The following is a 13678-nucleotide window of genomic DNA, read 5'->3' as shown; positions in this document are numbered from 1 at the left end:
AGAACTCAACAACACCATCAACTAATAGGGTCTAATTAAACTTTTTATAGGACACTCCCAAAAAAGGCTTATTTGCATGGATGCTGGAGCTAGCAAAATAAGTAGCTAGCCTACTAAATGGTTAGAGGTTTATGTCTGGGCGCAGTGGTTGATACCTGTAATCCCAGCATTTTGAAAGTCTGAGGCAGGAGGATTTCTTGAGCCCAGGAGTTCAAGACCCGACTGGGCAACGTAATGAGACCAAAAAATGAAACAGAACAAAACAACAACAACAAAAACCACACAAAAAAACAAAGAAACAAAAAACCAGTTAGTGGCTTGTGTGCCTAACTCAGTAGGTAAAACGGAGAGGTGACGAAAGTTTGTATGAGAACAAATAGGATTCTTTAGGACAGACGAATGGGTTTTGGGAGAACAAACACGAGATAAGAAAGGGTTTTTTATTTTTTTTGAGACGGAGTCTGTTGCCCAGGCTATAGTGCAGTGGTGTGATCTCGGCTAACTGCAACCTCTGCCTCCCGGGTTCAAACGATTCTTCTGCCTCAGTCTCCCGAGTTGCCGGGATTACAGGCGCGCGCCACCACGCCCGGCTAATTTTTGTATCTTTAGTAGAGACGGAGTTTCACCATGTTGGTCAGGCTGGTCTCGAACTCCTGACTTCGTGATCTGCCCGCCTTGGCCTCCCAAAGTGCTGGGATTACAGGTGTGAGCCACTGCGCCCGGCCGATAGTTTTTTTAAAATGTAGGTGCTAGTGGTCTTACTGTCTTCTTCGTGGACATGAAATTATTCTCATATAATGAGAATTAAATATGATCCTTCATGTAAAGAGTTTAGAATAACGTCAGAAACAAAGCAAGCAATTATCATTTAGTTGATAATCATTCCAATTCATCTGGCGAGTGCAACACACACACACTGTATTTGTGTATGGAATAACTGTTCGAGAACACACACACACACAGTATTTGTGTATGAAATAACTCTTCAAGAACAAAGGGGAAACCGTTATAGGGCATGAAAGGGGAAACCGTTATAGGGCATGGAAGGGGAATTAGGGCAAGGTGTGAGTGGAAAGAGAAACATCCCACCGCACACGCTTAAAAAAGCCGTTTAATTTAAAAATAGGTAATACAGCCATACAGAGAAGACATTAAAATAAAAGATCTACACAGAAAATTTTCGCTCCCAATCCATTCCCTACTTACAGTCCTACATACGTTACTTTTATTTTCCTTTTTTTGGAAATGCACTGGCCCCCTACTCTCTCATGAAGGCTGAACTCTCTCTACATTCTTCTGCACCTGTTTTTCGTGCATACTCTTTCGTTGTGAAATATTTCCCTCCAACTGTTGTGTATGAAATAAATACACACATATAAGCTAAACAGCCCCGCTTGCCCGCACCACCTACACGCCCGTCCCCGCCCTCCCTCAGGCCCACGTGCTCCGAGGGCCACCTTCGCAGGTTGTTTCTGGCGATGCCTGTCTGAAGGCCTCAGACTGAGGCCCCGCCCACTCTCCCTCTCCTCTGCCCTTTGGACGCGCGCCTCGGTTCCGAACGCAGCGGACGGCGCCTCAGGCAGCGCGGCGGACAGCCCGTCCTCTGGCGCGCCGCGAGCCTCGGAGGACCCTAGCGACGGTCGTGGCGTAAGACCGGGGGAACGCGGCGGTAGCGGCGGCCGTTGCGATTGATTGCGCTGGTTGCCTGCGGAGTCCACTTCCTTGGCCGCCCTTGCTACACTGGCTGATTGTTGTGCAGCCGGCGCCATGTCTGTGAGCGAGATCTTCGTGGAGCTGCAGGGCTTTTTGGCTGCCGAGCAGGACATCCGAGAGGCGAGCCCCCTCCCTTCCCCATTCCCTTTGCCTTTCCATGCCTAGTTGGGCCACTTCGCCCGGCCCTCCTCTGTCGCTCAGTCTCGGGCGGTGGGGACGCCTCCGAGGGTGGGTTGCTTCCCCTCTGGCTTTAGGTTAGGCACTCCCCGCCCCCGCCCCAAATTTTGCTGCTCTGTCCTGATTTCCCGTGTTCGAGTCTCAGCTTCTCAGCATCACTTGCCTCGTTTGTGTCAGTTTTCCTTCTTTTCAGCACTTGTTTATATCGAAGGCTCGATTAGCACCTGGTCTTCAGCGAATGAGCGTTTCGTGTATTTTTGTTGGTGTCTTAAAAGCACATGTGATCTCCTGCTTAAAACTCTCCTGTGGTTTCCTATGCCACACAGGATAAAAAATCAGACTCTACTGTGGCTCACATGGTTTCTCTTCAATCTCGTTTATGCTCTCTGTCTTTTGTGTATGATGTTCACTTTACCTCTTCTAGTGCCCCAAATAGCTTCCTGCCTGTTTGCTTTTCCTGGAATTTGTTTCTTTCCCGTTCTTTTCCTGATTGTCTCGTATTTATCTCATTGGCGTCACAGTCTAAGCGATCTATTTCCTGTTATGTTTTCTAGTAGCACATTAACTTTTTTAAATGTGTGTAATATTGATTATTTAAAAAAAAATCTTCTCCCGCATTGTATGTTAAACCGCCAGAGGGAAGGGATTGTGTGCTTGGTTCCCCAGTATTTACACAGTGCCTCGCACATAAGTATGCTCAGTGAATATTTTAAAAATGAATTAGAGGCGGGGAGCGGCGCCTCATGCCTGTAATTCCAGCATTTTGGGAGGCCGAGGCGGCCAGATCACCTGAGGTAAGGAGTTTGAGACCAGCCTGGCCAACATGGGGAAACCCTGTCTCTACTAAAAATATAAAAGAACATTAACTGGGTATGGTTGCGCACACCTGTAATCCCAGATACTCGGGAGGCTGAAGCAGGAGAATGGCGTGAACCTGGGAGGCGGAGGTTGCGGTGAGCCGAGATCGCGCCATTGCACTCCAGCCTGGGTGACAGAGCGAGACTCCGTCTCAAAAAAAAAGAAAAAAGAAAAAAAAAGAATTAGAAATACCCGACTCTTGTATTGCATTTAACTTTTCATTTTGCAAGTTGCGTTTACACACGTCATCCATTATAATGTCTCAATTGAATACTTGGGGTTAGTGGGTGGCTATTATTCTTTAAAGGGTATCTGAGGAATCTAAGGCTTTTTAGTGACTTTTTGAAGTCTTACAGAGGAAATAAGTGGAAAAGTCAGGATTCAAACTTGGTTATGATAGATCACATAAGCTATCTAATGTGTTTTGTGTGAGTGTGTATGACAATCTGTTGAGTATCTGATTTTTATTTTTAATTCTCTCTAGGAAATCAGAAAAGTTGTACAGAGTTTAGAACAAACAGCTCGAGAGATTTTAACTCTACTGCAAGGGGTCCATCAGGGTGCTGGGTTTCAGGACAGTAAGTTCTTTGTTTTGTATCCAATTATCAGCCTCTTATTTAGAGGGAGAGTTTCTATCCAGAAGACATTTTATAATGAAAAATGGCTATCATGCTTTATGGTGAGTAAAAAATTGAAGAAGTAGGTGATTTGATAATTTTGGTTGATTTTTCTTCCACTTCCACACAGTATGGTTTAAACAGAGATGTTTTCTATTGTGAGGGCATTCTACTGATGATAATTACAATTGCTTAACCCATTTCCTGTTTAGAAAAAAAAAGTGCAGCTCTCTGCCAGCACAGTATTCTCAGGGTAAGCGGGAAAAGGGTTTATTATTTTTTTTTTAATTTTTTTTTTTTCTGAGACGGAGTTTCACTCTTGTTGCCCAGGCTGGAGTGCAGTGGCGCCATCTCAGCTCACTGCAACCTCCGCCTCCTGGGTTCAAGCAATTCTCCTGCCTCAGCCTCCTGAATAGCTGGTGTTACAGGTGCCCGCCATCACGCCCAGCTACTTTTTTTTTTTTTTGTATTTTTATTAGAGATGGGGTTTCACTTTGTTGGCCAGGCTGGTCTTGCACTCCTGACCTCAGATGATCCGCCTGGCTGGGCTTCTCAAAGTGCTGGGATTACAGGCGTGAGCCACCGCACCTGGCCCAAGGGTTTGTAACTCTTTTGTGTTATCTAGCGACTTTTATTTGGCCCTTTGTGTGTGTGTGTGTATGTGTGTATGTGTGTATGTGTGTATATGCACCTGTGTGTATTTGAATCCAGCCTTTCAGTGATTGAATACCTTTTAATATGAGATTAACAGTATAAAATGTTCTCAAATTAATGTGTTTGTAATCAGCCTCTTGAATGAAAATAAAATATGTCAAGTTTAGACATGGAACCTTCGTTGTAAGGTATTGCCAGCACAGCTAAAGGAGCTGAAGTATATTTTCAGATACAAGAATGATATAATAATGCATTTACACGTGCCAGAGGCAAGTGATTTTTCTTAATGATACGGAGTTGGTCATCCTGATTGTGAATACTTGGTAAAGGCTTTTTTCTGCCAAATATGGGAGGAAGAAGCAATCCAATTTTAGGCATCCTCTGAGGAGTGAACAGGAATAGCAGCTGGTGTGCATCTCCTTAAGGATGACGTTATTTATGACAACCAAACCAATTACCAGTGTGTCTCCTAATATATTCCCTTTTAGCAAGTTGTTTATTTTTCAGTATAGCTAATTAGTAGGGAAACTGGGGACGATATTTTGAAAGCCAGGTTGAAAAGCACAGATGTGTACATTAGTTGTGAGGTTTTTTTGTTGATTAATTTCCAGATAGATTACTTAGATTATTAAGCAAGAACTGTATTTGAAATTTGGTTAAGTTTTTCATTTGGTTATCTTTTGTGACTAGTTCCAAAGAGGTGTTTGAAAGCTCGAGAACATTTTGGTACAGTAAAAACACATCTAACATCTTTGAAGACCAAATTTCCTGCTGAACAGTATTACAGGTTTGTAAGAAAAATAGCATTATTTTATAATGTTAAGTAAAAAAAAGGAGAAAAATTATGTGTACCAAATGATTGCTTACAACTAGGCAAACATCCTGTGTAGAAGTAACAAAAAGAGAAAAAACCGAACTAATAATGGTCATGACAAAAATTGGTGATTTTATTTTTTTCTTCTTTTTGCTTTCTAAATCTTAAGGAACATGTATTACTTTTGCAGTGAAAAAGCAATTAAAAAGAAAATGTGGTATGAGGGTCAAAAGTGAGAATATCTTTTTGCTATATTCAAGTTTCTTGTGAAATTGGATGAACTATAGTTAGTGAAATAATGAGATTAGGTGGCAGTATATATATGGAGTCGAGTTTTACTTTGAAGCTTGAATTTCACTGCCAAGTGATGTAATTAGCTAATATTTTATGCCATGTTTTCTTATTAAAATCAACACTATTGATTTTAAGATACACCATTATTTTATGTACCAGTAGAGAAGGAAAATTTTGCCAGTCATAAATGTGAAACATGGGCCAGGCGTGGTGGCTCACACCTGTAATCCTAGCACTTTGGGAGGCCAAGGCGGGCAGATCACCTGAGGTCAGGAGTTTGAGACAGCCTGGCTAGCATGGCGAAACCCCGTCTCTACTAAAAATACGAAAATTAGCCAGGTGTGGTGGCTTATCCCTGTAACCCCAGCCACTTCAGAGGCTGAGGCAGGAGAATTGCTTGAACCAGGCAGGCGGAGGTTGCAGTGAGCCAAGATCGTGCCATTGCACTCCAGCCTGGGCAACAGAGTGAGACTCCGTCTAAAAAAAAAAAAAAAACTTGTGAAACATGGATTGTGAAATGTCTTCTGGTTTCATAGGTGTTAAACTGGGAAAAACTGCACCAGAATCAAGAGTTTCTACTTATTTTAATTTTCTTACTGAAAAAGATGTTCTTTTAAGACGTATATATCAGCAGTAAATAGGATGAGTATTTTCAGGGGTGGGTAGTATAACCTTATGAGAATATTCTTTTAAGGGAGAGGTTGACAAACCACTAGTGGCTGCTGCCTCTGGGAGCTAAGAATTGCTTTTGTTTTTTCAAGAGTTGTTAAGAAAAAGAAAATCCCAGATAAGAATATGTAACAGTGAAAGCGTCCCACAAAGCCTAAAATATTTGCTACTTGGCCCTTTACAGAAAAGATTTGCTGATCCTTGCTGTAAGGCAGGGATTCCCAACCCCCAGGCCATGGACTGGTACTGGTCTGTGGCCTGTTAGGAACTGGGACGCACAGAAGGAGGTGAGCGGTAGGTGAGCGAGTGAAGCTTCATCTGTATTTACAGCTGCTTCCCATCACTTGCAGTACTGCCTGAGCTCCACCTCCTGTCAGATTGGTGGTAGCATTCGATTCTCATAGTAGTGCGAACCCTATTGTGGACTGTGCATGCGAGAGATCTAGGTTGCATGCTCCTTATGAGAATCTAATACCTGATGATCTGAAGTGGAACAATTTCATCCTGAAACCATCCGCCCCCCTTCTGTGGAAAAATTGTCTTCCACGAAACCAGTCCCTGGTGTTGAAAACGTCAGGGACTGCTGTTGTAATAGCTGAAGCACAGAGAGAGGTAGGACAGTAGAACAGGTGGGGTCTTTAGAGACCATCTTCTCTGGAGGTCACACACAGGCTGCCCTCTGGCTGGATTTGGCCTTCAGAAGGGTTTGTGTGACCTGCATTATGTTGAGACCTTTTTTTTGAATGTATTGCCACATTTGAGAATCAGGAGGCATTGCATAAATATCCAGAGGTTGTAAAATTTCCTTTTTTCAGGCTTCTAGCTCAGTATTCTATTTTAAGTGCATTTGTTTAGTGATTGCAAATGGTAATTTTGTGAATCAGAATTTTCTTGGTATTCTGCACTCAAATCAAAATGGAGGAATACGTTGAGGATGATACATAACTGCAGTTGTCTTCAATCATCAGTTGCAAATTTTTATTTTTTTCAGAGCAGTATCACTGTTCTTACTGATTAAATTTAGAAGGCACAATTGCTCTTGTCATCTGTAATCTTCAGTTTTCTTTTTTCTGTCTTTTTTTTTTTTTTTTTGAGACGGAGTGTCACTCTGTCGCTCAGGGTGGAGTGCAGTGGTGTGATCTTGCGCACTGCAACCTCTGCCTCCCAGGTTCAAGCAGTTCTCCTGCCTCAGCCTCCCGAGTAGCTGGGACTATGGGCGCCCGCCACCACGCCTGGCTAATTTTTGTATTTTTAGTAGAGAGGGGGTTTTGCCATGTTGGCCAGGCTGGTCTTGAACTCCTTACCTCAAGATTGATCAACCTGCCTCTGCTTCTCAAAGTGCTGGGATTACAGGCGTGAACCATTGCACCCGGCGTAAATTTTCATACTCATCAAAATTAGACCATATTTGTCACTGATTAAACTTAATTGTTATAAATTTGAACTTGTAAAATTAATGCTAAATGTCATATTTCTCTTTATATATTGGTTTGTGTAAGATTTTATTTGAAAAATGATCACATTTCTAAACCGTTTGAACATGGCTGTATTAAACCCATCTTTCTGAAGGTCCCTAACCTTGGAGGCTAAATGTGCTTATTTTCATGCAGATTTCATGAGCACTGGAGGTTTGTGTTGCAGCGCTTGGTCTTCTTGGCAGCATTTGTTGTGTATTTGGAAACAGAAACACTAGTGACTCGAGAAGCAGTTACAGAAATTCTTGGCAGTAAGTGTCTTTATTAGTGGGATCTGCAGAATCAGGCATGGTTGCTTACTTTTTGGTTGAAAGGGTGGTTGTACTTTGTTTATTAAAACAAACAAGAATTAACTAAAAACCACTTATAGTTGTAGCTTGGTATCTGAGGATGATGCTTCCAGAGCTCTCCCAATACCCAAATCTGAGGATGTTCAAGTCCCTTATATAACTGGTGTAGTATTTGCATGAATCAGGCATGGTTGCTTACTTTTTGGTGGAAAGGGTGGTTGTACTTTGTTTATTAAAACAAACAAGAATTAACTAAAAACCGCTTATAGTTGTAGCTTGGTATCTGAGGATGATGCTTCCAGAGCTCTCCCAATACCCAAATCTGAGGATGTTCAAGTCCCTTATATAACTGGTGTAGTATTTGCATATAACCTATACACATCCTCCCACATACTTTAAATCATCTCTAGATTTCTTAAAATATCTAATACAGTATAAGTGCTATGTAAATATTTTTTTTTTTGAGACAGAGTCTCTGTCGCCCAGGCTGGAGTGCAGTGGTGCAATCTCCGCTCACTGCAACCTCCACCTCCCAGGTTCAAGTGATTCTCCTGCCTCAGCCTCCCGAGTAGCTGGGATTACAGGTGCCTGCCACTACGCCCAGCTAATTTTTTGTATTTTTTTTTTTTTTCCGAAATGGAGTTTTGCTCTTGTTGCCCAGGCTGTAGTGCAATGACGCAATCTCAGCTCACCACAACCGCCACCTCCTGGGTTCAAGCATTTCTCCTACCTCAGCCTCCTGAGTAGCTGGAATTACAGGCATGCACCACCACACCCGGCTAATTTTGTATTTTTAGTAGAGATGAGGTTTCTCCATGTTGGTCGGGCTAGTCTTGAACTCCTGACCTCAGGTGATCTGCCTGCCTCAGCCTCCCAAAGTGCTGGGATTACAGGCGTGAGTGACCGCACTCAGCCAATTTTTTGTATTTTTTTAGTAGAAACAGGGTTTCACCATGTTGGCCAGGCTGGTCTTGAACTCCTTCCTGACCTCGTGATTTGCCCGCCTTGGCCTCCCAAAGTGCTGGGATTACAGGCATGAGCCACCACGCCTGGCCTTTTCCCAAATATTTTCTATCCATAGTTGGTTAGCGCAGAGGGCCGACTCTACCTGGAAATGTAAAAGCTAAAAATAACAATGGCAAACACATTTGCACTTGCTTTAGTTTTTAAAATTGAACTTTTAAAAATTTCAAGCCTACAGAAAAATTGAAAGAATAGTACAATGAATACCTGTTTACATGCCACTTAGATTTACCACTTGTTAACATTTTGCTACATCTGCTTAATCTTCTCATTTTGTGTATGTCTTTGTCAGCCATTTGAAAGTTGCAAATATCATAACTCCTTTCTGAAATGCTTTATCATGTGCTTTCTAACAAGAAGTATATTCTGTGACACAACTAGATACTGTTTTTGATAGTATTTTTGAGGGAAGACTGAATTGAATTTTGCTTAAGAACTCAAAAAATCCATAGTGAGGTCTAGTTGCCAAGGTTGTGAATGTATTAAAAAGCCAGTTTTTAAAAGATTCATCCTTTCTTCACTTACTTTGGGAGAAATTATGTGTATATTTTTATATTCTGAGGCTTAACTTGCATTCACAGCATGACTTTATTTTCATGTGTTTTTTAGTTGAGCCAGATCGGGAGAAAGGATTTCATCTGGATGTAGAAGATTATCTCTCAGGAGTTCTAATTCTTGCCAGTGAACTGGTAAGCTCAGTAACTTGCTGCTTGCTTTTTGATCTTTCTGCTTCACTGTCAGTTTTTTTTGTTTTTTTTTTTTGAGACAGAGTCTCGCTCTGTCGCCCAGGCTGGAGTGCAGTGGCGCAATCTCGGCTCACTGCAAGCTCCGCCTCCCGGGTTCCCGCCATTCTCCTGCCTCAGCCTCCCGAGTAGCTGGGACTACAGGCGCCCGCCACCGCGCCCGGCTAATTTTTTTTTGTATTTTTAGTAGAGACGGGGTTTCACCGTGTTAGCCAGGATGGTCTCGATCTCCTGACCTCGTGATCCGCCCGCCTCGGCCTCCCAAAGTGCTGGGATTATAGGCGTGAGCCACTGTGCCTGGCCCACTGTCTGTTTTTAAAATGGGTACCAAAATTCAGAACGTCTTAATTCTTTTCTAAGCCATCTCTCGGTCCCAGGTAGTCACTGACTGGCACTGTATGTGTTACAATTTACTAGGCATCAGAGAAAAGCCAGATCAAATGATGAGTGCATACTTACTGAGGTAAGAATTTTTAACAGATGATAAGACCTCTTCCTTTTAGGGTAGTGGCAAAACATTTATTCCTGGTAACTGTTAATCCATGTAATTGTTTTGGACACTCATTTGTCTATATAACTAAGTTATTCTTATCCTTTATTCCTTTAATCACTATCTAGGGAAATTGCCCTGTAAAAGTCTAAAGAAAAAAAAAGCTGTCAGTAGCAAAATTGAGTAGTGGTGATAGAGACTGTGCCAGTCTGCAGAGGTGAAAATATTTACTATCTGGCTCGTTAAGAAAAAGTTTGCTGTCCTTGCTCCAGAGGAAAGCAGTCCAGGGCTGGTCTGATGATTCCTTGATCTTTGGCCCTAGGTTCTTCTAGCTTCAGCTTCTTTCTTATGTTCCAGAACTGTTGCTCTAGTCACATCTTCACTCTAGCCAGCAGTAGGAGGAAATAGGGAAAACGGTATGCCCTCCCGCTTTAAGGACATTTCTTTGAAGTTGTACACACAACTTCTGTTAACATTCTGGTGCCTTGCCTGCAGGGAGGCAGAAATGGAGTCTATTGGAGTGGGTATGTGTGCATTGAAAACCTGAGGAAGATGGTGAGAATGGATGATGGGGTCCACTTGTAGGCTGTACCACTTGTCTGGCTTGTTGGAGACACCTGACCAGTAAACAGGAAGCATCTTGTTAGTATTAGTTAAGTGTAAGGTGTCTTTAGGACCATACATGTTGGGGCCGGGCACAGTCGCTTACGCTTGTGATGCTGGCAGTTTTGGAGACCAAGGTGGGAGGATCCCTTGAGGCCAGGAGTTCCACACCAGCCTAAGCAACAAAGCAAGACCCCTTCTCTATATTAAAAACAAACAAACAACCCGTATGTTGAGAATGCACTAAAGGGGTGGTAAGCCTGGAAAAGTGGAGAGGATTTTACAGAAAGGGGAATCTTTTTTATTATTTTAATATATTTTTTTAAGCCAGTCAAATGGAGCAGTAGGGGGTTGTATACTGACACCGAGAAGGGGAGTCTTGGGTTGGGTCTTGAAATCAATCTTAGTTCTTCAAGACAGGGTTACACTAACATAATTTTAGATTCTTATCCCAAGTCTGCCTTACTTGATTCTAGGTGACTGGAGTTGCAGCTTAGTAGGTGGGCTCTAGAAATGTGATCATTTGGCCGAGGTTGGAAGAGGTAGTGGAGCTGCTGTGATTACTTTGTCGTTTCTTTCTTCGATATGATAGCAGATGAGCTGTAAAGATGCTTGTGTAATGTAACACTTTATTATGCAATAGCCAGTTTAAGAAATTAGAGAAATTTTAGATGTTAGTAATATTAAATTTTACTTGGCAGAACTGGTCTCATTTTCAGTGGGATTCTTTTCAGAGAAGCTCCTGTCTTGTCTGTACTTGCGTGTACCCTGAGATAGAAGATCAGCGTGGCTGTCTAGGCTTGCGGTTCTTCTGGTTGTGATTCAGAGGAAGATGCGCTGAGAAGGAGCCATGTTGTAACAAGCCCCTGTTTTCTCTCTCCTGGTACAGTCGAGGCTGTCTGTCAACAGCGTGACTGCTGGAGACTACTCCCGACCCCTCCACATCTCCACCTTCATCAATGAGCTGGATTCTGGTTTTCGCCTTCTCAACCTGAAAAATGACTCCCTGAGGAAGCGCTACGACGGATTGAAATATGACGTGAAGAAAGTAGAGGAAGTGGTCTATGATCTCTCCATCCGGGGCTTTAATAAGGAGACGGCAGCAGCTTGTGTTGAAAAATAGGAGGCTCTCCTTGCTCCTGGCCTTGCTGACCTCAGCGGTTGCCAGGAAGGGGTGAGCACAGAGTGCCTCTTACGGTAGTTAGGATGCTCAGTTGCTAAACACTGCGCTTTATTTTCTTAACCAGTTGTGGTGTGAGTATCAGAATTGAAACACTTTTTTGGGGGTAAAAAATATAGCCTTTACATGGACAGAATTTTTTTTGTTGTTTCAGTGAATATGCCTGTAATTCAGTGTATTTCAGTTCCGTCAGAAAGTGTAAATGTTAGTTTCTTGGTAAAGTCCTTTTCTTGCTTACCTTGACTGTTGATGTACTGATTGAGAAGTTCATTGTCTCGTTTGTGATTCTTCCAGATGTGATGCTTGATATTTTCTATATGCGAGTTAGCCATCCACACCCAGGCATAGCCTGGATACAGTATAAAAACAGATAATTAAAAAGATGGTTGCCAAGCAAGGAAAACTTATTTTATATTTTCCCTTCCTTATTTTAAGCATTGTGAGTAAATCAGATGTTGAATTCTTTTGCCAAGGGAATTATAGCCGCAGGTTCTCTCTCACTGCCATCAAACTATAAAAGATTAAACTGCAAAGTCAAGCTCAACAGATTATTTTGGAAAGTTTTTGTATTAAGGGATTTAGTAACATCATTTGGTTTTCCACCAGGCAGGGAGTAGGGCTTAGTGTTTTAAAACACCTCTGCTTTCTGATGTTGCCTTAATATTCTGCTATTGCAGCAATTAAAAATTGTCTTCATGTACATTTGGAACTAACACGTGATGTGATATATTCCTAAACTATGAAACCTTTTTCCTAGTAGTCAGCTAGATCATTTGTTCTGGGAGTATAAAGCCACCCACGTAAGTTAATAAGCAAAATCCTGACTATTATGTTGTTAGAGAAAAATGCTTTGCTTTGTCTGGAAGAAAGATAAAATAGTGAATTATAAATAAGTCAGGCCGGGCGTGGTGGCTCACACCTGTAATCCCAGCACACTGGGAGGCCGAGGCAGGGGGACTGCTTGAGCTCAGGAGTTCGAGACCAGCCTGGGCAACAAAGTGAGACTCCATCTCTATATAAAAACAAAAACCACGAAAGCACACACAAAATAAATCAGTGGGATTTGGTAATGTGTTTTAGAGTAAGAAATTTCAGGTTGTTGGTGACTATCCCAACAGTCATGTTTTAAATGTACAGTTTGGGGCAAGTCATGTAAATACTGTTGGTGGTCTTCCCCCCGCGCCCCAATTTTCAGGTAGTACTAAGAGTATGTGCCAGGAAACTCTTGCTATTGAATTGAGATGATTAAAATGGTGACTTAATCCATAGTTATTTTGCACCCACTGAAAGGAAAGTGCTTTCCAGAATAATATGAAGTATCTAAAAGTGTCACCTTTTCTTGCCTGATCAACAATTTGGGCTTCCTGTTTGTACAAGGGGCCATTTGGCATACCTTTCACAGCTTTTATCAGGCCAAGTTAAAGGCTGACTACATTTTTTCATCATGAGGAAAGCAGTTGAAATGAGGCATGAGTTACTGTGCATTGGGATTTTAGAACAATTTTCTTGTGACAGCTCTTTTTGTGAAGTTAGGTTCTTAAAAGTGCCCATGATGGTCACTTAAAATGTGCAGTAATAGCACTGCCAGGATCAAGCATGAAAGGCTTTTCAATTAGATCATCACACAGACAATACGTTTGATAATAGTTTTTTCTTTTAACCTCTTTAAGTATTGATTCTGCTTGAGAATATTGAAATACTTGCCAGAAGTTGTGGATTTCAGTTTTAACAAATGCTATTAAAGTGGAGAAGCACACTCTGGCCTTGGAATTCCATTTGAGGATTTAGAAGTGTCATGTTTATAACTATTCAGTTGTGTTTGTTGCTGGCTTGTTGTAAAGCAATAAAATTTTTTTGGTCTTTTTGTAAGTGAGTGTGCTGCTGTAAGAAATCTCCCATGTGCATAACAAATTCTGAATATTTTTTGAGGCTAAAGAAGACCGGGGTGACAAGCAGATACTTCTGTGTAATGGTTACACTAACCAAAAGACACCAGCCACTCAGAGTTCTATACTGTAAAGCGCAGATAACATTTGTGTGTTATACCTTGATTGGGGAATTAAAAGTCATTTAACTGA

General features: G+C 41.9%; 1 protein-coding gene across 3 annotated transcripts; it reads left to right on the top strand.

The window, feature by feature from the left end:
• The first annotated feature begins 1535 nt into the window (after window positions 1-1535).
• On the top strand, window positions 1536-13469 carry TSN (translin). 3 transcript variants are annotated; one of them, XM_003818302.5, is made up of 6 exons: window positions 1536-1833; window positions 3233-3326; window positions 4710-4806; window positions 7407-7522; window positions 9194-9273; window positions 11310-13469. In XM_003818302.5, exons 1-6 carry the CDS (start codon window positions 1768-1770, stop codon window positions 11541-11543), a joined length of 687 nt encoding a protein of 228 aa, XP_003818350.1. In that variant the 5' UTR covers window positions 1536-1767; the 3' UTR covers window positions 11544-13469. The 3 variants fall into 3 exon arrangements, with proteins under 3 accessions (XP_003818350.1, XP_034810161.1, XP_054964554.1); XM_055108579.2 differs by having other exon boundaries at window positions 1556-2684; XM_034954270.3 differs by lacking the exon at window positions 9194-9273 and having other exon boundaries at window positions 1549-1833; window positions 11310-11383.
• The last annotated feature ends 209 nt before the right edge of the window (window positions 13470-13678 follow it).

The sequence above is a fragment of the Pan paniscus genome, chromosome 13, assembly GCF_029289425.2.
Source record: "Pan paniscus chromosome 13, NHGRI_mPanPan1-v2.0_pri, whole genome shotgun sequence".
NCBI classification, from domain to species: domain Eukaryota; kingdom Metazoa; phylum Chordata; class Mammalia; order Primates; family Hominidae; genus Pan; species Pan paniscus.
The sequence above is the reverse complement of the archived record's forward strand: the minus strand, read 5'-3'. Positions and strand labels throughout refer to the sequence as shown.